At 43.6% G+C, this 27,358-nt stretch overlaps 1 protein-coding gene and 2 long non-coding RNA genes across 52 annotated transcripts in view; all 3 read left to right on the forward strand.

The window, feature by feature from the left end:
- The window catches only part of MATR3 (matrin 3), a 60,100-nt gene that overhangs the window by 6,202 nt on the left and 26,540 nt on the right, over positions 1-27,358 (forward strand). For 10 of the 50 annotated variants that reach the window (XM_078003608.1, XM_078003614.1, XM_015140782.3 and 7 more), the window contains exon 1: positions 17,316-17,408. The exons of 13 other annotated variants lie outside the window; for them this stretch is intronic. Coding sequence is in view for 2 of the 37 variants with exons in the window: in XM_028849013.2 (XP_028704846.1) it covers positions 17,584-17,631 (48 nt within the window). In the remaining 35 variants the exon portion in view is untranslated. 50 annotated transcript variants of the gene reach the window in all.
- LOC144329520 (uncharacterized) lies at positions 1,070-8,696 on the forward strand. Its single transcript, XR_013394865.1, has 2 exons — positions 1,070-3,307; positions 7,684-8,696. It is a non-coding gene; the product is annotated as an uncharacterized LOC144329520 (long non-coding RNA).
- On the forward strand, positions 21,031-27,295 carry LOC144329510 (uncharacterized). Its single transcript, XR_013394855.1, has 2 exons — positions 21,031-22,080; positions 27,152-27,295. It is a non-coding gene; the product is annotated as an uncharacterized LOC144329510 (long non-coding RNA).

Below are 27,358 nucleotides of genomic sequence, written 5' to 3' on the forward strand. Positions count from 1 at the left end.
CTGGAGAATGAAATTCAGGCCTTGAAAGTTGAACAGCTCATTAGTGACAGGTTCAGAGCCAGTAGCAACATGACTCCCTGAAAAATTTAACGTTATCAATAGCTTTGCCTTAGAATGTTATACTCTTCATCTTTTTTTTTTTTTTTTTTTTTTTTGAGACGGAGTCTCCTTTTTTTTTGAGCCTGTCTCCTAGGCTGGAGGGCAGTGGCCGGATCTCAGCTCACTGCAAGCTCCGCCTCCCGGGTTTACGCCATTCTCCTGCCTCAGCCTCCCGAGTAGCTGGGGCTACAGGCGCCCGCCACCTTACCCGGCTAGTTTTTTTTTTTTTTTTTTGTATTTTTTAGTAGAGACGGGGTTTCACCGTGTTAGCCAGGATGGTCTCGATCTCCTGACCTCGTGATCCACCCGTCTCGGCCTCCCAAAGTGCTGGGATTACAGGCTTGAGCCACTGCGCCCGGCCTATACTCTTCATCTTTTACGGCACTAAGGTGACTGCAAGAAATTAACCAGTAGTAAAAATAGTCTGTTTTTGTGTGTTTGGGATTTGTGTTTTTTTTGCATGGGTTACTTATACCAGTTTTCTCCACTTTTAATGTGCTCCAAAGGGAGAAGTCTTAAGAAAGAATAGCAGTCTGCACTTCTCAAATTTAGCCACAATCTCAGTCCAAGTTGGTAAAACCAAAATGGCTCCTAAGGAAAGAGGAAAATTTTGTGTTATGAAGAGTTACAGTATTTTAAATCTGAGTCCTCAAGTTCTAAGCATACAGGTTGTTTTCCTGACTATAGTAGGGCTATCCATGAGCAGAGTTCCTATGTTGCTACTTAAAAAGAGAGAAATAATTGGTATTTCTGTCCTGTATTCAATATCCCAAAAGGCATCAATGGTGTAGTCATGTGCATTTAAATAATTTGATGGGATTTCCTACTTGATAAATAAAGTTAATTATTCACCTACATATCCCTCTTGACTTGTTTTTTTGTTTTTTAAGCAAAGAAATTTATTTCCTGGTGAGTCTAAGAAGATTAGTAAAACATTTCAGAGTAGTTTTTAAAATCTTTTTTGATACAGGGTCTCCATTGTGTCATCCAGCCTGGTGTGCAGTGGCACAATCACAGCTCACTGCACCCTCGACTTCCTGGGCCAAGCAAACCTCCTGCCTCAGCCTCCCAAGTAGCTGGGACTATAGGTACATGCTACCATGCCTGGCTTCAAAGTAGTTACTTATTTTTTTTAGAGACAGGGTCTCACTCAGGCTGATGTGCAGTGGCATGATCACAGCTCACTGCAGCCTCAACTTTCTGGGCTCACGTGATCCCCCTGACTCAGCCTCCTGAGTAGCTAAGATTACAGGTGTCACTGTGCCTGGCCTCAAAGTAGTTTTTTTTTTCTTTTCTTTTCTTTTTTTTTTTTTTTTTTTTGAGACGATGCCTTGTTCTGTTGCCCAGGCTGGAGTGCAGTGGCACAATCTCAGCTCACTACAACCTCCTCCTCCTAGGTTCAAGCAATTCTCCTGCCTTAGCCACCCAAGTAGCTGGGACTATAGTCACACGCCACCACACCTGACTAAATTTTTTTTGTATTTTTAGTAGAGATGGGGTTTTGCCACGCCACGTCGGCCAGGCTGGTCTCAAACTCCTTACCTCAGGTGATCCACCCGCCTCAGCCTCCCAAAGTGCTGGGGTTACAGGTGTGAGCTACCACACCAAGACGAAGTAGTTTTTTTTTTGTTAATCTTTTCCCGTGCTGCAATGGAAACTGGAATGAGACTGGCAGGGTTACTGGTCTGTAAATACCCAGGCTGCCAGCTGCCATAGGTAGCAGTAAACACAAGTGCCTCTTTTCATTGCTTAGGCCAAGTTTCAGGTCTTAGGCCTGTACCATATTAAGAGGAAAAACTAAAAATGAGGGTTTCCAAACACCTCCACCAACCTTGAATTTAAAAAAAATGAGGGAACCACAATTAATAAACACTATTCCTGGCACCTGTCCATGATTTCACTTGCTGGGTTGAAACAAGCTAGTGTCAGTGGGATTTTATGTTGAAATTTTAGATCATGTCTCACTCAAATTTCAACCAGTAAAGCAAAACCCAAAGGGATAAATTCTGCAAGTCCCAACGGGACACAAAGAGATGGCTAAGTGCCTAGGAATTCACACAAAGGAAAACACCATGCTAAGAGCTACTAATTAAGAACTTAAAAAGAGTGACAATGACTCCTGTGAATGTTGTTTCTTAATTAGGGCTTTGTGAACAGCTCCAGTTAATGGACCTGTCAATGTACTCTTGAAAAACAATTTCACTGAATTAACAAATTAACTGTAATAACTTAAAAATCTCTGCTTAGCAACATCTTTATCCTTAATGCTATTTAGGAACGCTTATAATGAGCCAACTTGCTGAGTCATTAATTTTTCAGTTTAGTAGCCTAGGGCTTGTTCAGAGGAGTCCTTGTTACTTATTTGGCCTTTCTTGCCCTCCAGTAAAGGCCCTTTAGGGTGTAAGAATGTTCTGTGCTGCTTCTTAAGGGTGATATACTCATTGGGAAAGCACAGTAAAAAGGACTTCAAATTTTATTTTATTTCACAATACTTTTAGATTTATAGAAAAGTTGGGAAGATGGTACAAAGAGTTCCCATATATACCTACCCAGTTTCCCCTAATAACATCTTACATTGGTATATTATGGTTGTCACAATTAAATGGGCTAATATTGATACATTAGTATTAACTAAAGTCCATACTTTGTTCAGATTTCATTAGTTTTTATGTAATATGTTTTGTCTGTTCCAGGATCCCACTGACGATACCACATTACACTTAGGCTCCTGTTGGCCATGACAGCTTCTTAGACTTGTTTTTAATGACCTTGACAGTTTTGTTTTGTTTTTTTTTTGTTTGTTTTTATTTGAGATGGAATCTCTGTCGTCCCGGCTGGAGTGCAATGGCTCAATCTCAGCTTACTGCAACCTCCGCCTCCCGGGTTCAAGTGATTCTCCTGCCTCAGCCTCCCGAGTAGCTGGGATTACAGGCGCAAGCCACTGGGCCCGACTGCCTCCTAAATTCTTTAAACATTCCATTTTCATTCTGTGGTCTTAGTTTATTCTGTCATGTAGAGATTAGTGGTTGAGCCTGTTGTCTTTGAGAGTGGATGCTGTAGTCCTTATATGGCTGATTTTCACCCCATAAGCTTATAGTAGAGGATGGGGATGTCTTTTTTTTTTTTTTTTTGAGAGAGAGAGTCTCGCTGTCGCCCAGGCTGGAGTGCAGTGGTGCAATCTTGGCTCACTGCAAGCTCTGCCTCCCGGGTTCATGCCATTCTCCTGCCTCAGCCTCCCGAGTAGCTAGGACTATAGGCGCTTGGCACTATGCCCGGCTAATTTTTTTTGTATTCTTTAGTAGAGACAGGGTTTCACTGTGTTAGCCAGGATGGTCTCGATCTCCTGACCTCGTAATCTGCGTGCCTTGGCCTCCCAAAGTGCTGGGATTACAGGCATGAGCTGCCGCGCCCGGCCGTGGGGATAGAGATTTCATTATCAGCTGCTAAAAGGGAGAAGCCAAGCCCAGAACTAAGGGTTCTGATGAGTTGAAGGAGAGGAAAGATCCCCCTCAAGGCAAAGAGCCTCTGAGTTAGAATCTGTGCTTCACCAGAGTGACAAGGGTAGAACTTCTCCTTCTCAGTATTAATCCTTTTGGAGAGAACTCTAGGGTTGTCTAAACCTGTTCAAATAGGCTGGCTACCCCAGCAAGTGATGGGTTGGACGTAAGGCAAAGAACAGGAGGAGTGAAAGGAGGCAGAACAGACAAGTTCTGTCCCAGCCTCTGCTACCTCTAACCCCATGGCATTCTATCCTTTTCTACACTGGGCTTCCTTTTCTTACCCCAACCACGATCTGTTCTTCCAGGCAGTGTCATTTAGTTTTCCAGGCACTTGACCTCCTTCTGATTTGTGTACTCCCTCCAAGGCTGAGTTGCAGTGAGTGACAATAATCTGTGCTAATTACTTATCTTGCCAGAAGACTCACACCCTTTTTAAAGGGTTTATGGCTTTTATTAACTGAATTCTATGCTAGATGTTAGGGATAAATGGTTAACAGGACACAGTTCTTGCTTATCTTGCTATGGTCTGTCAAGCCTTATGCAGTCTAGCCTTATCTCTCTCAGCCTCTTATCTTTATCACCCTTAGATTCCCTTGTTGGCCACCCTGGTTTCTTTCAGTCTTTAATTAGCCTTTTGTCGCTACCTCTCTACACATGCTGTTTTCCCCTTCTGGTTCCATCTTGACATTGCCTATTTTGAGATCTCAGCTTAGTTGCAGAGAAGCTGCCTTCCCCGTCTGGCCACCATGTGGTACTATAACTATGTGTTATAGTACCATGTTGTACCGTAGAGCTAGACACAGGTGCCATGTTGTGTCTTGAAATGTGTTCACGAGCTTCCAAAGGTTTACCTCAATCCCCTTTAGTCAAGAAGCCTCAATTCTACTGACAGTTGGTAATAATAACCTGTCATAATGTACCCAAAACAGAGTAAGAATATCATGCTTTTCAGTAATACTCCAGTGAGAGAGGCTAAGAGTACTGTTTTTGTTCTTGTAAAAGAATTTTTTTGGACATGAATACAAAGGTGTCAGGTTACCAAATCATTTACTAGTAAACCCTAACAATATATAGGAAACTAAATGTAGCCTTTAAACATTAAGTGATGATAATGGATTTGGCTAGGCATGGTTGCCTAGAATCTCAACACTGAGAGGCCGAGGAGGCTGGATCACTTGAGGCCAGGGCAGGACCAGCATGGCCAACATGGTGAAACCCTGTCTCTACAAAAGAAAAAAATTAAAAAATTAGCTGGGTGTGGTGGTGCATGCCTGTAATCCCAACCACTTGGGTGGCTGAGGCACGAGAATCACTTGAACTTGGAAGGCAGAAGTTGCAGTGAGCTGAGATCGTGCAACTGCACTCCAGCCTGGGCAACAGACGGAGACTGTATCAAAAAAAAAAGAAAATAATGGATTTTCAGAGACTTGCTATTTATTTATTTATTTTTTTTTTTTTTTTTTTTTTTTTTTTGAGACGGAGTCTCGCTGTGTCTCCCAGGCTGGAGTGCAGTGGCGTGATCTCGGCTCACTGCAAGCTCCGCCTCCCGGGTTCACGCCATTCTCCCGCCTCAGCCTCCCAAGTAGCTGAGACTACAGGCGCCCGCCACCACGCCCGGCTAGTTTTTTGTATTTTTAGTAGAGACGGGGTTTCACCATGTTAGCCAGGATAGTCTCAATCTCCTGACCTCGTGATCCACCCACCTCGGCCTCCCAAAGTGCTGGGATTACAGGCTTGAGCCACCGCGCCCGGCCGAGACTTGCTATTTAGATTTCAGACATCTGTTAACTAAAACACATGTGCGGGCTTTTGTTATTATTTTAGTAATCTGTAAATATCTTTATATTTGAGAAAATTTGTGAAACATCTTTGTGTGTAAATTGACTTGCAGAACCTCTCTTACAAGCAGGCATATTGGTAAGTAGCTGCCAGGATATAACTTATAACCAGATTGAAGTATATAATTATAACATGTTTATTATTCTGGGGTTCTATAAAAAATAAAATCTTTGAATCTATGATTTTTGTCATTGAGGTATACTTTGGGACACGTGACGCCATAGAATATCAATACTATTTACTACATGTTGACCATGTTAAATACATTTAATACATCTCTTCTTTTAACAGCCCTACAAGGTACATGTTACTTGCTCAAAGTCACAGTCACACAAGAACTTGTGTGGTGTTGAATGAATCTGGCTCCAAAAGTAGTGTTTGGTTTAGGAGCTTTCATGTATTAAGTCTTGTAAATTTCTGCTTCTTCAATCATCAACCTCGTTCAATCTAACATCTTGAAGGGACTACTCAAATGCCTTACTTACAGATTCTTACACCAATTCCAAATGCCAAATACCTTGTTTCAGACGGTCAACATCTCGGCTACTCTTGCAGTGGGTTCTTTTGTCCTAATGGAACAAAACATATAGTCTTTTAGATTTTTAAAAAATATTCCTCTGGAAAGCCTTAATGAATGCCACATTCTAATCCCTAGTCTTGCCCTATGATACGATTTATCACTTTTTTAAAAAAATTCCTCAATGCTTGCCCTGTTGTGTCTTGAAGAAACTATGGGTTATTTTTATTTTTATTTGAGACAGAATCTCGCTCTGTCACCTGGGCTGTAGTGCAGTGGCAAGATCTCGTCTCACTGCAACCTCTGCATCCCAGGTGCAAGTGATTCTCCTACCTCAGCCTCCTGAATAGCTGGGATTATAGGGGTGCACCACCACACCTGGCTAATTTTTATATTTTTCTGTGTTGGCCAGGCTGAACTTGAAATTCTGACCTCAAGTGATCTGCCTGCCTCAGCCTCCCAAAATGCTGGGATTACAGACGTGAGCCATCACCCCGGCACTATGACATTTAAAAATCAATTCCTCAAGGGTTTACTTAAATTTTTAGAAGATGGAGATGAAGTTGGGTTCCCTTTATATAGGTATATTCCTGCTAAATTGGGGATATAATAAGATTTGGGGCTGGGCATGGTGGTGCAAGCCTGTAATCCCAGCTTGAACCAAGAAGGCCCGAGGTTGCAGTGAGCAGAAATGGAGATTGTAGCACTGCACTCCAGCCTGGGTAACAGCAAAACTCTCAAAACACTTGAATAGGCACATTGTAAAATTATTACATGATAATACAACACAAAGTAATTCTTAGATTATTTCAAGAATATTTGCGGTTAATTGGTCTAAAAAATTACATAATCTCCCTACATGCTAAAACATTTGCTGTCTGGGCATGGTGACTCATGCCTGTAATCCTACCTCTTTGGGAGGCTGTTGCAGGAGGATCCTTTGAGCCCAGGAATTCAAAGCTGCCATGAGCTATGATGGTACCACTACACTCCAGCCTGGTGAAAAGATCCTGTCTCAAAAGAAGCATTTGCTAAAATGGTCGACATTCGGCACTCCCCAAGCTTACAAAATGTATCTGACTGCAAAAGCCACAGTAATGCTTAATGAAGAAACCCTGGATGTCTATCAGTTAAAAAGAGAAAGCTTCATTCAAGGCTAGCAAAGGCAATTAGGCAAGAAAAGGAAATATATAAAAGGGAAAAAACGTTAAAATGAGGTAAGATTACTTGGAATGCTGTATCACCTGAAAATAGTTAATTGAGGTAGCAAGTAATCAGTTTTAATACAAATTTGTGCTTAACAAGGGGGATAAGTAGGAAATTGAAAGGAAAGTAAGGCTTAGAATAATTAAGTTATATATGAAGAAGGCATTGGAATGATGACTGTACAATAGAGGCCTAATAAAGTAAGTCATACCATGTCCAAGGAATCTCAGCATAGAATGGAAATTGTCAGTTTACAACAGTTGCTTTTGTAAACACTTGCTTTTGTAACTGGACAAGATGATTCTAACATTCATATGGAAAAATACAATGATAGTATTCTGCAAAATTAAGGGTGAAGAAGGAATAAAACACAAAAACAATAGAAGGTAGCTCAGGCTTGTAATCTCAGCTACTAGGGAGGCTGAGGCAGGTAGATTTCTTGACCCAGGAGTTCAAGGTTGCAGTAAGCTGTGGCTGTGCCTCTGCACTTCATAATCTCAGCTACTCAGGAGGCTGAGGCAGGAGAATCCCTTGAACCTGGGAGGCGGAGGTTGCAGTGAGCCAAGATCCTGCCACTGCATTCCAACCTGACCAACAGAGCAAGACTACGTCTGTGGGGAGGGGGAGGGAATTCTGTGGAGTGATTGGGGTGTGGCCAAGTGGAGGCTCCACTTTTACTTGTGGGTGACATGATCTGTCACCTGGAAGTTCAGCTGGGCTTGCTGACTGTAGCATCTTTGCTCTTTTCATATGGCTTGAGATTCTCACAGTATGGCAACAAGGTTCTAAGTGGATAAAAGCAGATCTTGAAAGTTCATTTCTGGGCTGGGCATGGTAGCTTATACCTGTAGTTCTGGCACTTAGGAAGGCAAAGGCGGGAGGATTGAGTGAGTCCAGGAGTTCGAGACCAGCCTGGGCAACATGGCAAGACCCTGTCTGTACAAAATTTTTTAAAAAGAAAACATTAGCCAAGCGTGGTGATGGGCATGCCCCCAACTACTGGGGAGGCTGAGATGGGAGGATTGCTGGAGCCTGGGAAGTCAAGACTGCACTTTAGCCTGGGCAGCAGAGCAAGACCGTCTCAAAAAGCAACCGCACCAAAACCAAAACAAAAGTTTGTTTCTGTATTCTATTATTCTGTAGGGTAAAGCCAGTCACAGGGCCTTCCAGATATAGGGTGAGGGGAAATTAATTGCGTTTCATGAGAACAGCAGCACAGAATTTGTGGCCATATTCAAAAGAATATGTATATATACACATACACACATATATATGTACATAAAATGCTTTGTATATGTATAGGAACTTCTTAGAGCACATAAGAAATATCATAGTAGTTGCCTTTCTTATTGTAGGTATATCTAAATCAGGAAACTTGATAGGACATCAGTAAGGTGGCAGAATAGAACAGTCTGGTGCTTAGGACCTCACAGAAACACCAATTTGAACAATAATCAATACAAGAAAATACCTTCATAAGAACTAAGGAAGCCAAGTGGCAGATAGTACCTGGGTATGGCACAGAAATAAGAAAAGATGCAAGTGAGAACCGGATTTGCCTTGTATGCAAACTCTAGCCCCACCTCAGTAAAACCCAGTGACTGGCAGGCCCTCACAGCCTCATACTCCAGGCTGGTACCTGCAACTCCAGGTCAGGTTCAAGTACCTGTGGACCTACACTTCAGGCTGGCTCCCACATACAGGTTTCAGGCCCACTACTGCACATCCAGGTAGGCACTGTGCACACCATAGCCTACCACATGGTGTGCACAGTGTCTGGATGAGCTGACTGCTGAAAGATTTTCTCAGTTAAAGCCAGGCGTGAAGACCAGAATAAGTGTCCCCTTAAAATGTGCTGATACTAACGCATGGCCTTAAGGATCATAAACAATCAGGGAATCACAGAAAGGTGCAAAATAAATCACCAGCAACCCTAAAGAAGTGGCAATTTATGGACTGCCTGACAATTAAAAATAATGTTATTGAAGAAGCTCAGTGAGCTACAAGGGAAATCCAGATAGAGAACTAAATGAGGGCTGGGCATGGTGGCTCACGTTTGTAATCCCAGCACTCTAGGAAGCCGAGGCAAGCGGATCACCTGAAATCAGGAATTCCAGACCAGCCTGGCCAACATGGTGAAACCGTATCTCTACTAAAAATAACAAAATTAGCCTAGTGTGGTGGCACATGCCAGTGATCCCAGCTACTGGCTAGGGAGGCTGAGGCAGGATAATCCACTTGAACATGGGAGGTGGAGGTTGCAATGAGCCAAGATCACGCCATTGCACTCCAGCCTGGACAATAAGAGCGAATCTCCATCTCAAAAAAAAAAAAAAAAAATTAAATGAGATCAGGAAAACAAGACATGAACAATATGAAATTCAACAAAGAGAAATCATTAAAAAGAAACGGGCCTGTAATCCCAGTTACTTGGGAGGCTGAGGCAGGAGAACTGCTTGAACCTGGGAGGCGGAGGTTGCAGTGAGGCAAGATCATGCCACTATACTCCAGCCTGGGCAAGAGAGCCAGACTCTGTCTCAAAAAAAAAAAAAAAAAGGGAATAATGGTACGTTACCCTCAATGGTAATTAAAATGTGTTATCAACTGCTTAATAGAGCATGTAAATAGTGGTCTATTCTACTAGACTCCTGAGCTCCATGAGAACAGAGACCTTTTATTTTGTTTCCTATTGTGTACTGGCAAGTGCCTAGTACACAATAGTAACAAATAGTCTCTCAAATATTAGTCAGCTGCTGAATATCAAATGGTTGACCTCAAAGGTGTGAATTCCATTTTGTCATCTTTTAGGACTTTTACCTTTGTCAAGCTTAATTTTCTCATCAAAAGAAATTTCGAGAAAAATAATGTTATTGATGACAGGACTCCTCATATTCACCTAATACATTTTAATGGATTTTGTGGTGTCAAAATATATGCCTCCAATCTTTTCTTGCTTTTTCCTCTACTCAAAATTGGAAAAGGTCCTCATTGCCATCTCAAATCCATACTCTATTTTGGCATTGAAAGTTTCATCACAGGGCTGGGCGTGGAGGCTCACGCCTGCAATCCTAGCACTTTGGGAGGCCAAGGTGGGTGGATCACCTGAGGTCAAGAGTTCGAGACCAGCCTGGCCAATGTGGCGAAACCCTATCTCTACTAAAAGTACAAAAATTAGCTGGACGTGTTGGCATGCGCCTGTAATCCCAGCTACTCGGAAGGCTGAGGCAGGAGAATCACTTGAACCCGGGGGAGCGGAGGTTGCTGTGAGCCGAGATCGTGCCATTGTATACTAGCCTGGGCAACAACAGTGAAACTCTGTCTCAAAAAAAAAAAAAAAAAAAAAAAAAGACAGTTTCATCATTAAGCTGTACCAAACTTGTCACTTAGACCTTTCAAAGCCTCACCAGCAGTTCTTGCTTTGAAAGGCCCCATTCTTTACCATTCCTGAGGCACACCCACTCCCACACCCAAATGTGAATATAGCTTTTTACCCATCCCTGTTCACAAACAGGCCCACTTTGAGGGCACAAACAGCCCCACTTTGAGGTCAAACTCCTTGTCAATCTCCATCAAACCAAGATCCTGAGGGCTGGAGTTTTGTCTTTTCCATCATTGTAGAATGTCCTTCATGAAATAGGCATTTGATGAATGAAATCTTGCATTAATTTTGGTGGCCGGGCATGGTGGCTCACACCTCTAATCCCAGTACTTTGGGAGGCCAAGGCAGCCGGATCACATAAGCCCAGGTGTTCAACACCAGCCTAGGCAACATAACAAAACCCCGTCTCTACAAAAAATACCAAAAAAAAAAAAAAATTAGTTGGGTTTGGTGACGTGCTTCTGTAGTCCCAGGTACTCGGAGGCTGAGGTGGACGAACACTTGAGCCCAGGAGATCAAGGCTACAGTGAGCCAAGATGGCACTATTGCACTCCAGCCTGGGAAACACAATGAGACCCTGTCTCAAAAAACAAACAAACCAACAAACAAAAACCAAACTTTTGTTTCTTTTGTGTCTTTTTGCTGATAAGCCCCAAGCACCTGTTATATTTCTTTTGAATCTCCCACATCATCACTAAGTTCCTCAATAAATAATTACTCAGTTGAAAAAGTTTGACTTTCTCTGCACAATCACCAGATGGCATTAGAACCTTATGCAAACATGGGTAGGTGTGTATCTGAACTGAGATTTGATAGGCGGTCATGTTTCTGTCTGCTAGAGGACCAGAGGCTGTTTCATCTAAGAGTTGAGAACAAGATCAGTTGGAATCAGACTTGCAGAGTAGAAAGCAGATCAGCTTTTGAGTGGAAGACTCAAGAGTCACTGAAAAGTAGGATCCCCTCCAAAAAAATTTTGTCTTTCCAAAGCTAGCTACATGGTGGGTTTAAACATCATCTCTTTTTTTTTTTTTTTTTTTTTGAGACGGAGTCTCACTCTGCCACCCAGGCTGGAGTGCAGTGGCGCAATCTCGGCTCACTGCAAGCTCCACCTCCCAGGTTCACGCCATTCTCCTGCCTCAGCCTCCCAAGTAGCTGGGACTACAGGTGCCCGCCACCACGGCCAGCTAATTTTTTTTGTATTTTTAGTAGAGATGGGGTTTCACCATGTTAGCCAGGATGGTCTCGATCTCCTGACTTTGTGATCCATCTGCCTCGGCCTCCCAAAGCGCTGGGATTATAGGCATGAGCCACCACACCCGGCCAAGCCCAACTAATTTTTTGTATTTTTAGTAGAGACGGGGTTTCACCATGTTGGCCAGGCTGGTCTCGAACTCCTGACCTTGTGATTTGCCCACCTTGGCCTCCCAAAGTGCTGGGATTACAGGCGTGAGCCACCATGCCTGGCCAACATCATCTCTTGAGGGAAGCCCCAGCCCTCAAGCCTTTATGAATCCTACCAAATCCTTTTCCAAGCCTTTCAAATGATTGGCCTCAAAGATGTGAATCACATTTTGTAAGCTTTGCTCAAACCTTGAAAAACAGAACATAACATACAGATGTAAGATTGCAGTTCCACTTTCACAATGGCTATTTAAACATTTTCCCTGCCTGGGCGTGGTGGCACACGCCTGTGAGTCCCAGTACTTGGGAGGCTGAGGAAGGAGGATAGCTTATAGCCCCAGAATTAGAGGTTACAGTGAGCCACAATCAAGCTACTGCACTCCATCCTGGTGACAGAGCAAGACTCCATCTCTAAATATATAACCTGTCTCTAAATTTATATATATGATAAAAAATAAATACATAAATATATAAATTTCCCTCTTATAGCTCCAGCTCTCAACAGAAGACTTTCTCACAGAGAAAACTGAGGTTACTTGACTATAATGTCCATGTCTTCCTTCTACCAATCTAATGAAATTTAAACACCATCTGCTCCATACCTGCTGTTACTGTAAAGGAAATTATATTGCTTCCCTATCCTTTCAGGAACCTCTGTTATGGATTATCCCATCTCCTTGTATTTCCAACAATTTCTTCGCTAAGATATCCTTACTGCCAATTAGTTGTGGTCAAGTCCCTCACATAGTAAAACAAAAAACCCTTAATCCTGCTTTCTCTCCTCTAGTCTCTTCATAGCCAAAATTTTCTGCATTGAATAGTTTTTGTCTTCCTTCTTCCCATATTCAGTCCTTCCAGTCTGACATTTCACGCCTCAGTGGAAGCAACTCTCAATGTTACCACTGATACCCATGTTGCTAAATCTTGTAGATGTCATTGGTCTTCATCTTGACCTCTTTGTAGCATTTGACCCTGTTGATCACTTTGTCCTAGAAGTATTTTTGTTGTTGTTTTCAAGGCAACACAATTTCTGTGCTTTCCTTGCTCTGCCTTCCCCTCACATATACATATATTTGCTTTTCTCTCCCTACCTCTGTCCACTAAGTGTCCTGTGCTATACTTGATTAAAGTTCCTCAAGGATTGGTGCTCAGGCCTCTTTTTTCACTGCATCCACTTTTTTTTTTTTTTTTGAGACAGAGTCTTGCTATGTTGATCAGGCTGGAGTGCAGTGGTGTGATCTCGGCTCACTGCAACCTCCGCTTCCCAGGTTCAAGCGATTCTCCTGCCTCAGCCTCCCAAGTAGCTGGGATTACAGGCGAGCACCACCACACCCAGCTAATTTTTCATATTTTTGGTAGAGACGGGGTTTTACCATGTTGGCCAGGCTGGTCTCGAACTCCTGACTTGAAATGATCCACCTCCCAAAGTGCTGCGATTACAGGCATGACACCGTGCCTGGCCGCTCTTTTTTTTTTTAAACAGGGTCCCGCTCTGTTGCCTAGCTGGAGTGCAGTGCCACCCCCTCCCAAGCTCAATCGATCCTTCCACGTCAACCACCCCGGACCCTGTCTACCCCCGCCCCAGAGTAGCTGGGACTACAGGCGCGTGTGCCACCATGCCCAGCTAATTTTTGTATGTTTTATAGAGACGTGGTTTCACCATGTTGCCTAGGATGGTCTTGAACTTTCTGGCCTCCAGCGATCCGCCTGCTTTAGCCTTCCAAAGTGCTGGGATTACAGGTGTGAACCACCACACCTGGCTTTAAGTTTATTTTTCAACTCCTGTTACTTCATTTACAGTATTAACTTGTAAATTTGTCACTAACCCACAATCTTTGCCTGAGCTCAAGACCCATATATCCTTACCTTAAATCCATATCCTTACCTTAAAATTTATGTGTCCCCAACTGAACTTGTGTTGGATAGCATTAAATAGGATTTGTGGCTGGGCGCGGTGGCTCAAGCCTGTAATCCCAGCACTTTGGGAGGCCGAGACAGGCGGATCACAAGGTCAGGAGATCGAGACCATCCTGGCTAAACGGTGAAACCCGTCTCTACTAAAAATACAAAAAATTAGCCAGGTGTGGTGGCGAGCGCCTGTGGTCCCAGCTACTCGGGAGGCTGAGGCAGGAGAATGGCGGAAACCCGGGAGGCGGAGCTTGCAGTGAGCCGAGATCGTGCCACTGCACTCCAGCCTGGGCAACAGAGCTAGACTCCATCTCAAAAAAAAAAAAAGAAAAAAAAATAGGACTTGTATTACCCAGTTTACCTTAGATTCTGCATTTCAATTTGTAACCCCAGGGAAATGGCCCTTTCCTTCATCTCCAGCCCTTTTTATGTCTATGCACAGGAGGCTGAGGCGGGAGGATTGCTTGAACCCGGGAGGTGGAGGTTGCAGTGAGCCATGGTCACACCACTGCACTCCAGCCTGAGCAACAGAGCAGGACCCTGTCTTCAAAAATAAACAAAATAACAACAACAACAACAACGAAAATCTGCAGTTTCCCAAAGTCTACCTCAGAGTTTTCACACATTCTGATCCCTCTGCCTGGGGATGCTTTATTCCCTTCACCTAGTTAATTGCCTACTCATTAGATATTAACTCAAACCTCAGTTTCTCACGAAAGCTTCCCATCCCCTCAGATTATTCACTCATCTCAAATACACACGTATTTATTGGTTCAAAGTCTGCATTAAGTGTAAGCTCCATGAGGGCAGTGCCTTTGTCTCCTTTCCTGCTGTTTGCCTGAGGCCTAATATATTGACACAGTAGGTACTCAAGAAATATTTCTTGTATCACTGACTAAATTAGATTGAGATAAAGTAATATTGTGAATCAGTGGCTTACTACTTATTTTGTAGATAAAACAATTTACCCTGTCCTGAGATGGTAACTTCATTTTTTTTTGAAAGGGAGTTTCACTCTTGTTGCCCAGGCTGGAGTGCAATGGCGCGATCTTGGCTCACCGCAACCTCCGCCTCCTGGGTTCAAGCGATTCTCCTGCCTCAGCCTCCCGAGTAGCTGGGATTACTGGCACACACCACCAAGCCCGGTTAATTTTTGTATTTCGAGCAGAGATGGGGTTTCTCCATGTTGGTCAGGCTAGTCTGGAACTCCCGACCTCAGGTAATCCGCCCGCCTTGGGCTCCCAAAGTGCTGGGATTACAGGCGTGAGTCACCGCATGGCCAAGTAACTTCATTTTTATGGCTATGCCATTTCAGGTAGTGCCTTGTTGAGTCATCAAGACTCCACTGACTAGCTTTTTCACCTCTATTAAATTACATAACCTTTTTTTTTTTTCTTTTTTTGAGACAGTGTCTGACTCTATAGCCCAGGCTGGAGTGCAGTAGTGCCCTAGGCTCAGGGCAACCTCCGCCTCCTGCTCAAACAATCCTTAGCCCCGTCCTCTGTACCAGGTGAGTAGCTGGGACCACAGGTGTGCACCACCACGCCCAGCTAATTTTGTATTATTATTATTATTATTGTAGAGACGGAGTTTTGCCATGATGGCCAGGCTAGTCTGGAACTCCTGAACTCAAGTGATCCACCCGCCTCGGCCTCCCAAAGTGCGGGGATTACAGGCGCCATCTACCGTGCCTCAAATTACATAACCTTTTAATGTCTCAGTTTTGTGATCTACCAAATGGTATCCCCTAGTAGCCGCCTCTCAAGGTTATTGTAGGGTTATGTGTAAACTGCTTATTGCATTACCCACCCTATAGAAAGCACTCCATATTATAACCATTAACTGTGCTGGAAAATTCCCAACTCTCCAGATGCGGAGTTCTGCAAGGATGGTTGGGGAGAAAGTTGCAGCCAGATTAGGTCTCCAAACAATTTACTTAAGCCTCTGAAGGCCGGAGCTCAAATCCCGCCAACCCGGGTACCTAACCAGTACCTCAGTCCCAAGGGTGCAGTCAAATTCACCAAAAAGCGGCGGTGGTCTTTCCGAGGGAAAAGGCTCGCCGTCCTCCGCCTCAACGACCCTCCTGCACAGAATTCTTGATTTTAAAAACCAGCTGGCCACTTTGGGAGGCCGAGGCGGGCGGATTACGAGTTCAGGAGATCGAGACCATCCTGGCTAACACGGTGAAACCCCGTCTCTACTAAAAATACAAAAAGAAATTGGCCCGGCGTGGTGGCGGGCGCCTGTAGTCGCAGCTACTTGGGAGGCTGAGGCAGGAGAATGGCGTGAACCCGGGAGGTGGAGCTTGCAGTGAGCCGAGATCGCGCCACTGCACTCTAGCCTGGGCGACAGAGCGAGACCCCGTCTCCAAAAAAAAAAAACAAACCAGGCCGGGCGCGGTGGCTCAAGCCTGTAATCCCAGCACTTTGGGAGGCCGAGACGGGCGGATCACGAGGTCAGGAGATCGAGACCATCCTGGCTAACACAGTGAAACCCCATCTCTACTAAAAAAATACAAAAAACTAGCCGGGCGAGGTGGCGGGCGCCTGTAGTCCCAGCTACTCGGGAGGCTGAGGCAGGAGAATGGTGTAAACCCGGGAGGCGGAGCTTGCAGTGAGCTGAGATCCGGCCACTCTGCCCTCCAGCCTGGGCGACAGAGCGAGACTTCGTCTCAAAAAAAAAAAAAAAAAAACCCAAAAACCAGCTGGCTGGGCGTGGAGGCTCACGCCTTTAATCCAATGCTGAGAGGCGGAGGCGGGAGCACCGCTTGAGCCAAGGAGTTCCCTCCAGCCTGGGCAAAATAACGAGACCCCTTCTCTGCGGAAAAAATAAAAATAAAAATATTAGCTGGGCGTGGTGGTGCAAGCCTGTAGTCCCAGCTACTGGGGAGGCTGAGGTGGGAGGATCTCTTGAGGAAAGGAGTTCGAGGCTGCTGTGAGCCATGATAACGCCAGTGCACTCCAACCTGAGCCACACAGCGAGACCCTGCCTCCAACAAACAAATAAATAAATGATAAATAGACATACTTAAATAAAAACCAGCCAAAATTGTATCGTTTTCCCTTTGTGGCCTCAATATCTGGCGCTTTCCACCATTCCTTGGCAAACTGAGCAACCAGAGAGCATAAAAGTCGGGTCTGAGCCAGGGACTCTTGCGAATCGCTTCTAACGCATACTCTATTTAAATTTTGTATTATGCTATTCAGGAGGTTGACAAACAGCCTTTTAGGGAATGGGACTCGAACTCGTAAACCACGGACGTTCCTCCATTTCCCGCCTCAGCTGGATGACGGAGAGGGATCTCCAAGATTAAAGAACAACTACCTCAGGCTAGGGCGCGAGCGAGGTGCGCGCGCCGAGTAGGGGGAGGGGCCTGGCGCGCGCCGAACTGGACCGAGGGGGTGGGGGCGAGCTCTCTCGCGAGAGTGGGTTTGTTCTTGGGCTGCAGCCGCTGCCGCCACCTCTCGCCAGCGCCGTTGCTGCGGGGGATTGTGGGAGCCTCCGCGTCCCGCTCGCTGGGAGAGAGGTACCTCTCCTTTTCCCTCTCCCTTTCCCTAAGGTAGGCGTGAAGCGGGTAAGAGTCGGGGTGGGGTGGCTGGGGGCTCTCCGTGTCCGCCGGGAGGGGACAACGACGGCGACAGGGGCTGTGGGAAGCCGGCGGCGCGCCTTTCTTGCTCGCTCCCGCTCTGCCTCCCTCCGCGCTGCGTATGTGAGCCGCCTGATCGGCGGCCGCCATGTTAGGAGCGCAGTGGCGGCGCAACCAGCCTTCTCGGGCGGTGGAGGTGAGCGGTCCGGGAGGGAAACACGCGGCCGGCCGAGGGCCCAGGGTGCGGCGGGAGATTGGGGGTCAAGAGGTGCGCTGACCGGCCGAGCTTCCCGCGCGTCCTGGGCTCGTTGTGGGCGGGGGCGGGACGACTAGCCCGTTACACGCGGGCCACGGCGCTGAGGAGGAGGGAGGAGCTCGCTGGAGGCCTGAGGGACAGACTGTCCATTGGGGGCCTGCCGTTTGGGGAGGATGGTTAAGATAGCTAAGTCCTTGGGTAGCGCCGGTCCCAAATAGCCCGTTCGCCTTTTTTTCTCTGAAAATGTTCCCCAAAATGGAGGATTTCGCAGACTCCGAAGAGCCTGCTGTTTGAGCAGCGTTTCTTTCTTTTCCCGGTGTCACGGCCTTCACGCCACTCCTCGCCCATCGCCTCAGAGCGCCCCCTAAGACTCCCGGCCCAGACGCGCGCGCGCGCGCGGCATTAGCTGGACATCAGAAACAATTCCTCCCCGCCCCCCATCGCGTAAAAATGGCCGAAAAATGAAACGTTAACGCTTGTTTTTCGTACTGCGTCGTGGAGCTAGCCGCCTGCAGTACGCTGCGAGGCGGGTGATTTGCGCTTGTTTAGTCAGTCGCCTCACATCCTTTTTTTCTTTATCAAAATACTATTAGTTCTGGTTCCTGTAGAGAGGATCGTGTGGTGTGGGACCTTCCGGTTTCCAGACAAAGGGTTTTGGAGTACCGTGGTGTAGTCGCCGCATCATTCTTTGCATTTCGAGCTCTGTGCCATGTTCTGTGTTCTGCATTTACCGTGGATGAATATCCCCTAGGTGTTTATGCTGCTCTGTGGCCATGTTCTGTGTGGAATATTTCTATTGGATCAGTTGGAGTTTTTCAGCCAGACATTTCTAGAACGGTTATGGTGGTTCTGAAATGTCTAGTCTTTCGGGCGCGCTGAAATGATGTGAAGAATTGTTGATTTCGTAGGTAGTGGTCATGAGATTTTGTATTGATGCTGCGTTCTGTGTTTTAAACCTCGGCTTAAGGTTTCTGAGTAGTCGGTAAAACACATTTTTCTCCCAGGGAAATCTAAACAATTGACTATGCGGACAAAAATGTTTCAGGCTACTTTTAATTTTTTTAATGTTTAAGATTTCTCTTTAAAAAGATCTTTACTAATGGCTCAGTCATCTACGCAGTCTGTCGACGTTGTTTTTCACATTAGTATTGTTTTAAAAAGCAAGAAGGGCTTGAGACATTTTCGTTGAAAAAACGCTCTGGATGATGCCTTTTCCACTGAAATAGAATGTTTTCGCAAACTCGAAATTAAACAACATTAAAATACTACATGAAGATTCTTGTTGGTTATGTAAGGTTTGAAAAAGATCATTTAGCCAGATATGTGTGTTGAAATGCTTTAAATTTGTATTTCTTTCTTTGCACTTAACAGTATATACTTAGAACATTACTTTGTACTTTACCCAGAGAAGTTTCACTTTATCATTTTTATATATTTTTCAGCCGTGTACAGCTTTTGTTATCACATTTTGAACTAATTTGGAAGGATTTAACCACCCTTGATCTATGCATTTGTTTTAGTCTTTAAACATACTAATTTTCTTACTGATGCTTTTAGAGTTTGTAAACGCTAATATTGCAAGTCAGTTAATGGTTTTTACTGAGGAGTGCAATAATGATGTCATATTTTAGGAGCATCACGTAGTTCAAATCCTTAATTTTATAGAAGAGAAGGTTAAAGCCCGGATAGATTGCAATAGTAGCAGTGCTGCCAGTGTGGTCTGCAGAGGCCTTGGATCTTTTTTTTCTCTGAAACAGGATCGCTCTATTGCCCAGACTGGAGTGCAGTGGCCTGATCACTGGCTTACGGCAGCCTCGACCTCCCAGGCTCAAGTAATCCTCCCACTTAAGCCTCCTGGGTAGCTGAGATCACAGGCGCGCGCTCCCACACCAAGCTAATTTTTTGATCATCTGTAGAGACGTGTTCTCACTATGTGACCCAGGCTGGTGTCGAACTCTTCGGAGCTCTTAGATCTTAATTCAGACTCCTTCATAGTATAATAGGCTTAAAATGGAAAGACGGCCCTTACAGGAATTTATCCTAAGGGAGTAGTGTGTCAGATTTGCGTATATAAATTTAATACCAGTTTTAAGAATGTTTTTTAAAAATCTAAAGATTCAGGTTTTGGGAATCTGCTAATTCTATTGTGGAAATGGAAATCTATACAGCTACTTAAAACAGTATTTTAGGTGAAGAGTGTGATGGGAAAATAGTAATGGTATATAGTTTTAACTGGAAAGGAAAATGATGTAAAACTGCTAATGTCGTTCGATTGTTTTTTAAAGGACAATGTAAAACATGAAAATAGAGATATACCCCAAAATGTTTGCTCAGATGTTGGCATTACGGATGATTTCTGTTTCCTCCTGATGTTTTTCTGAATTTACCACGAGAAATAACATCTACTTTTGTAATGAGAGAAAAAAATGAAAAACATTTTGTAAATGCCGTAACTGCTTAAAATACTAGAATCTTATGTATTTTTAAGGGAAATTGGCATAGACATAAACTAGCAGCTTCAAGTCTGAAGTGAAAAGTACTCAAAAGTGACAGAAAGCAGTGCTTGTTTTGTAACATTTTGGATAGTAGGTATAAGCAAACACAGGAATCATTCTTACGCAAAAATGTTAAAATCATGATTATTGGAAGTATTACTAATTAGGTTACAATATGAATTGCCGCCAAAGAATTGAATAATAGATGTTCTTAGAACATCTTTTAGTTAGGGATACTTGTTTTTATATACCTCCTTTAGTTAGAATTACAGTACAGTTATCCCACACTTCTGGCAACAGGTTCTAAAAGTGGATGATTGTAGCCGGTGGCCTGTAATCCCAGCACTTTAGGAGGCCAAGGCGGGCGGATCATCTGAGGTAAGGAGTTCTGAGACCAGCTTGCCCAACATGGCGAAACCCCATTGCTACTAAAAAGTACAAAAATTTGCTGGGCGTGGTGGCAGGCACCAAAATGTAATCCCAGCTACTTGGGAGGATGAGGGAGGAGAAATCACTTGAACCCGGGAGGGGGAGGTAGCAATTAACCGAGATGGCGCCACTGCATTCCAGCCTGGGCAACAGACTGGAATGTTTAATTTTTTATGTTCAATTTTAAATGTTTAATTTTTTCTCAAAAAAAATTAAAGTGGATGGTTGACTTAACATTTGGGATGGACCAGTGCTAAGTTTGTTGGGATGAATTGGAAGGGTTATAGGCTGGGAGTGTAGTTCTGTAGTTTTTGCCATTTTCTGTTTATGTGATTGGTTACTATAAGGCACAGTGCTGTTCAGGAAATAAAGTGCTGTAATTTATAATTATTAGCTATGTAGCAAACCTTTCTCATTGGATCATTAGGATTAAAGGCTCTGAAGTTCTTGATAAAAGTTTGTGTGGAAAAGGTTAATGGATAATTAAAAGTAAAACAGAAAACAAGCCTATGGGTTGAGTTTTAGCTATGTACCTTTGAAGGGGTTTTATATGTAATTTTAAAAATTGAGTGTAAGTTTTAGGTTTTAACACGTTTATATTATAAGCCTATTTGTAATACAGTAAAAGTTACATGATAAAGTGCTGTTATCTGACCTAACCTGAATGTAGTTTATTACTGTGGCCCTTCCGTGTGGATGGAGTGCAGAGTGCCAATGATGTGATGCAGCTTTGATATACTTTTCCAGTTGTACATTAAGCCCTGTTCTCTGTATAAATTAAAGCTCAAGGCTCTTTGGAAGTGGGAAAAAAAACAAACGAAGTACTAATAAAAGCTTAGGTTTGAAAAAATTTTAAAACTATTCCAAAATTTAAAGTATGCTTGCTTACCCGCCCCCGCAAACCTTAAAAACATCTTATGTGACATTCTCTTTAATCTAGAATCTCACTAACGTGTGGTTGTTGATACCCTGTTCTCAGGCAAAAAACAGGTTAGTAGGAAAACAGGAGAGTGTGCCTGTGGGGCAGGTGAGAGTAGTTCTCAACTATGCAGATGGATAAGAAAAGTAAAAGCAACAGAGTGCCTATGGTAAATGTCTTGGCCAGCGGTAAATGCAACAAGTATGGAAAGTAATCATTTAATTAATATTAGGGAACAGTATCATCTGCATTTAGTTCATGAAGATGCATAACTTTCAGATCTTTTAGGATGAAATGTTTGGTGTTTTTTCCTCCTTTGTGAGGATTGTTAGGATAGTAAGCATCCCCCTTTGGTATAGTAACACACAGGAACCTATACCATATGTGAAAATTAAAAGTCAATTATTTGAGCACCCAACTTAAGCAGTAGTTGGGGAAAGAACAGTGATGTCAAAGAAATACAAACATTTGGCTGGGCATGGTGGCTCACACCTGTAATCCCAGCACTTTGAGAGGCTGAGGTGGGCGGATCACTTCAGGCCAGGAGTTTGAGACCAACCTGGGCAACATGCTGAAACCCCGTTTCTACTAAAAATACAAAAATTAGCCGGGCGTGATGACGTGTGCTTGCTTGTAATTCCAGCTGCTCAAGAGGCTGAAGCAGGAGAATTGCTTGAACCTGGTAGGCGGAAGTTGCAGTGAGCTGAGATCGTGCTACTGTGCTCCAGGCTGGTGACAGAACAAAACTGTCTCAAAAAGAAAAGCAATACAAACATTTGAACTCCAAATATTCTTTGTGTGTAGAAAAATTTAGTGGATAATTAAAACTAGAGCAGAGAGAAAAGCCTATGAGTTGAGAGATTTTTAGATATGTGACTGGAAAGATTGGAAAAGCATATCAGTTTTAATGTTTGTGTCTGTTTTTGTGTGGGCTGTGGTATTTTGGAAGAGCACCATGGAGGAGGAAGTTTTGCAGTTATGTACCAAGGGACACCAAGAAATATTAGCATTGTTCTTGGTAATGGCAAGAAATTGAAAACAACCTAAATGTTCATCATCTGCAGAATAGATAAGTACATATGCATGCATAATGATACCTATATTGCAGTGAAAATGTAGGTTTAACTCACAATTGTGGATAAATCAGTTTTTAAAAGTAAGTCAGAACAGTAAATTTTAAGTCGATTTGCATAAAGTTCAGAAATGCAAAATTAATTAAGGGTACATACATTAAGTAGTCAAACTTAAAAACAAGGGGAGGGAGTCATTTGAAATTGCTATGTAGATTTATTTCCAAGGTCTTTTTAATATTCTGTTTCGTATTTGTATATACATTGGTTTGTGTAATATATTGAATGATTAAAAGGAGGTGCTAGGCCTTGAGAAAATTACTAGTATTACATGAAATGAGAGAGGGATGCATCCCAGCTATTAATTTTATTTACACAAGCATAGAGTAGTTTCTGTAAATGGAATAGCAAGCAGACGTTTCTGTAAGGTGTTTGGTTATGGTTGGGGAAAAGGTTTAAAGAAGTAGAATGGAACCAATATATGAAAGGCATTGAAAATTACATGTGAGGCAGGGCACAGTGATTCATGCCTGTAACCTCAGCACTTTGGGAGGCTGAGTCAGGAGGATCAGTTGAGCCCAGGAGTTCATGAACAGCTCAGGCAACATAGTGAGACCTTGTCTCTACTAAAAATGTAAAAAGTTAGTCGGGTATAGTGGTGCGTGCCTGTGGTCCCTGCTGAGACGGGAGGATCACTTGAGCCCGCGAGATTGAGTCTGCAGTGAGCCAAGATTGTGCTGCTGCGTTGGGCAACAGATTAAGACCCTGTCTTGAAGAAAAAAAAAAAAAAAAAGGAAATCATAGTGTGGATTTCATGTGGTAAGTGGTAGGGAGTAGTAGGTTTTTGAGCCAGGAGAGTGTGAAATGAGTGATGGTTCAGGTTGTTTTTATTGAAAGATGGTGAGGTGTGAGTTTTGATGCTAGGAGGCCAGCTAAAAAGCAGGGCTAAGATTATGGCAGAGAGAATAGAAAGGTAAGGTGTATGGCCATACCACCCTAGACGCACCTGATTTCATCTGCTCTTGGAAGCTAAACAGTGTTGGGCCTGGTTAGTGCTTGGATGGGAGATAGGTTGAAGGGTGATTGAAACACATGTTGGCAATAGAGAATGAAGAAGGAAGATGTTTAGTTTGTCCACTTTTACTAGAATTACTGCAGTATAGTGTATTGTTCTTTATCTTACCTGTTAAAAGTTACTACCAGTTGGCTCACACCTGTAATCCCAGCACTTTGGGAGGCCAAGGTGGGTGAATCACGAGGTCAGGAGTTCAAGACCAGTCTGGCCAACATGATGAAACCCTGTCTCTACTAAAAAATACAGAAAATTTGCCGGGTGTGGTGGTGTGTGCCTGTAATCCCAGCTACTCAGGAGGCTGAGGCAGGAGAATTGCGGGAACCCAGGAGGTGGAGGTTGCAGTGAGCTGAGATCGCACCATTGCACTCCAACCCCGGCAACTTGCGTGAGGCTCCTCTCAAAAAAAAAAAAAAAAAAGTTACTGCCAGTGAGTGAGACGCGATCTCGGCTCACTGCACACTCCACCTCCCGGATTCACGCCATTCTCCTGCCTCAGTCTCCCAAGTAGCTGGGACTACAGGTGCGCACCACCATGCCCGGCTAATTTTTTGTATTTTTAGTAGAGGTGGGGTTTCATTGTGTTAGCCAGGATGGTCTCAATCTCCTGGCCTCATAATCTGCCCTCCTTGGCCTCCCAAAGTGCTGGGATTACAGGTGTGAGCCACTGCGCCCGGCCGTTACTACCAGTCTTTAAATCTGTTATTGAAAGCTAATACGTGGTTACTAGTATGACATTAAAGTTGACACATGAAAGAGACTATGGTGCAGATAAAAAGTTTATAAGCTCTTTATTCAAGTGTCTTTGGATCTCAGTCCTTTTACCTCTAAAAGTTTTTCTCATCTAGAAATAAAGAAAAATAGATTTTACCTTCCTAGTTTTATGAGGATCAGATTACACCAAATGAGATGATTACTATGGTGCTGTGTGCCAGACACTATTTTAGATGTTTTATGTAGACTGATTTATTTTTTTTTATTTATTTTTTTTTTGAGACGGAGTCTTGCTCGGCCGCCCAGGCTGGAGTGCAGTGGCCGGATCTCAGCTCACTGCAAGCTCCGCCTCCCGGGTTTACACCATTCTCCTGCCTCAGCCTCCCGAGTAGCTGGGATTACAGGCACCTGCCACCACACCGGCTCATTTTTGTGTTTTTAGTAGAGACAGCGTTTCTCCACGTTGGGCAGGCTGGTCTTGAGCTTGAGGCCTTAAGTGATTATCCCACCTCAGCTTCCCAAAGTGCTAGGATTACAGCCATGAGCCACTGTGCCTGGCCTAATTTATCAAGTCTTTACAGCCTTATGAAGTAGGTATTATTTTTATTTCCCCCCACCCTTTTTGGTGCAAGGTCACACAGCTGTTTGTAATAGAACCAGGATTCACGCGAAGGCTTTTGGGCCCCCAAGATTTAGTATGTATGAAATAAAAGTTGTGCAAATGTTGATGGAAGTCAAGAGAGTAGGGGTCTTAGGGATACAGAATGGAGCCTTTTTTTTTTTTTTTTTTTTGGGAGACAGAGTCTCACTCTGTCACCCACGCTGGAGTGCAGTGGCACAATCTTGGCTCACTGCATCCTCCACCTCCCGGGTTCAAGTGATTCTCCTGCCTCAGCCTCCCAAGTAGCTGGGACTACAGGCATGTGCCACCACACCTGGCTAATTTTTGTATTTTTTTAGCAGAGATGGGGTTTTGTCATATTGACCAGGCTGGTCTCGAGCTCCTGACCTCAAGTGATCCTCTTGCCTCAGTCTCCCAAAGGGCTGGGACTACAGGTATGAGCCCCCACACCCAGCCCAGAATGGAGCCTTGAAAGAAATCACTGATTTTGCTTAAGCAGAGAAGAAAGTAGAGAGCCAAGTTTCTGTCGAGATCAAATAGACAGTGAACATCATCAGGTAAACAGGGTAACTTTCTATCTTGTAAGACGGGTTTACTCCATCAATTGTGTGTAGTTTCAATCTGAAACTATTTCTTGCTTGATTGAAGGTCACTGGGAAAAAAATTTAAACCTGGGAAGACAATATTATTTCAGGTCTGAGTGGGAGTTTCTTACACTGGTTAACAAGTAGTGTTCTATCTTCTCAGCAGCTGATGCCACTCTGCAATACTCATTATTTAGCCTAAGGATCAGGAAGTGGACTAGAAGTTGACTTCACATCTGTTAGATGGATTAAGAGCAATGGTCTTATGGCACTTTTGAAAATACTTAGGCTTGTTTTTCAGCCTTCCTGGCACTACACTCTTATCGTATGATGACACATGCTACTTTACCACACCCGGCTAATTTTTGTATTTTTAGTAGAGACGAGGTTTCACCATGTTGGCCAGGCTGGTCGCAACCTCCTGACCTCAGGTAATCTGCCCACCTTGGCCTCCCAAAGTGCTGGATTACAGGTGTGAACCACTGCGCCTGGCCTATTTTAAAAACTTAAGGCACTCAAGGTACATGCCATACTGAGATGAGATTGTGACACTCGAAAACATAGCATAAGATTTGAAAGTGGTTGAAACTCTAGGAAAAAAACGGAGTAGTTCCTCAGCACACTTCAAAAAACAAACCCTTAAATGAAATCATTGTTACAGAATATATTAGGAAATATTATATACACCAACATTAAAATGAAAACTTCTGGTACCTTTAAAATGGAAACTATGGTAAGTTCTTTATAAAACCATTATAAAATTTAATAAATGAAGAAAAATTTAAAGAGTAACTGAAACCTGTTCTTGAATTGAAAATAAGTTGGATGCTTGGTTTGAAAGTCATGACCACAGGAATCAATATTTTTGTGTGATTTATGACAAAAATCAAGCAGTTGCCTTTCCAAATGATGCTGCTTTGAAATTACTGATAGTCAACTATGTCTGCCATCTGCCAGTGACATGGGTTAAGACATTTCTACTAAATTGGTATTGTTGATTGCTGTCTAAAACATATTTGGTATATTTTCACATGAATAAGCTAATAAATGATCAAGGTGATTGGCCTTGATAGAACATTTGGAAAATCTGAACATTTTTTGCAGTTCAGAAGAGGAAAATACAAGAAACTGGTTTTCTAGCTGTTGCTTGTAAGTCTCAATGTGAAGTTAAAGGATTAAAATAATGTCATGAAGGCATTTTTTTCTCTGCATATCTCTATTTTTATGGTTAAACCATAAATCTTTTATAGTTTTATGGGTAAACCATCTCAAATTAGTTGTGTATGGTTTTTTTTTTTTTTTAATTCTGACTACAAAGACTGAAAAGAGAAAAATTTATTTTTTTTGTTTGTTTTGATTTTTGAGACAGATTCTTGCTCTGTGGCCCAGGCTGGAGTACAATGCCACGATCTCAGCTCACTGCAACTTCTGCCTCCCAGGTTCAAGCGATTCTCTGGCTTCAGCCTCCTGAGTAGCTGGTACTACAGGTGCGCACCACCATGCCCAGCTAATTTTTATATTTTTAGTAGAGACGGAGTTTCACCACGTTGGCCAGGATGGTCTCAATCTCTTGACCTCATGATCTGCCCGCCTTGGCCTCCCAAAGTGCAGGGATTACAGGCGTGAGCCACCGTGCCCTGCCAGAGAAAAATTATTTAAATGACTGATTATCTCACACAGTTGAGAGCATAGCTGAAGATCCATGTAGAGTAGTAGATACCTCTTAGCATTTTGGGAGGCCAAGGCAGGAAGATCGCTTGAG

This window comes from Macaca mulatta, chromosome 6 (assembly GCF_049350105.2).
Source record: "Macaca mulatta isolate MMU2019108-1 chromosome 6, T2T-MMU8v2.0, whole genome shotgun sequence".
Lineage (NCBI taxonomy): Eukaryota > Metazoa > Chordata > Mammalia > Primates > Cercopithecidae > Macaca > Macaca mulatta.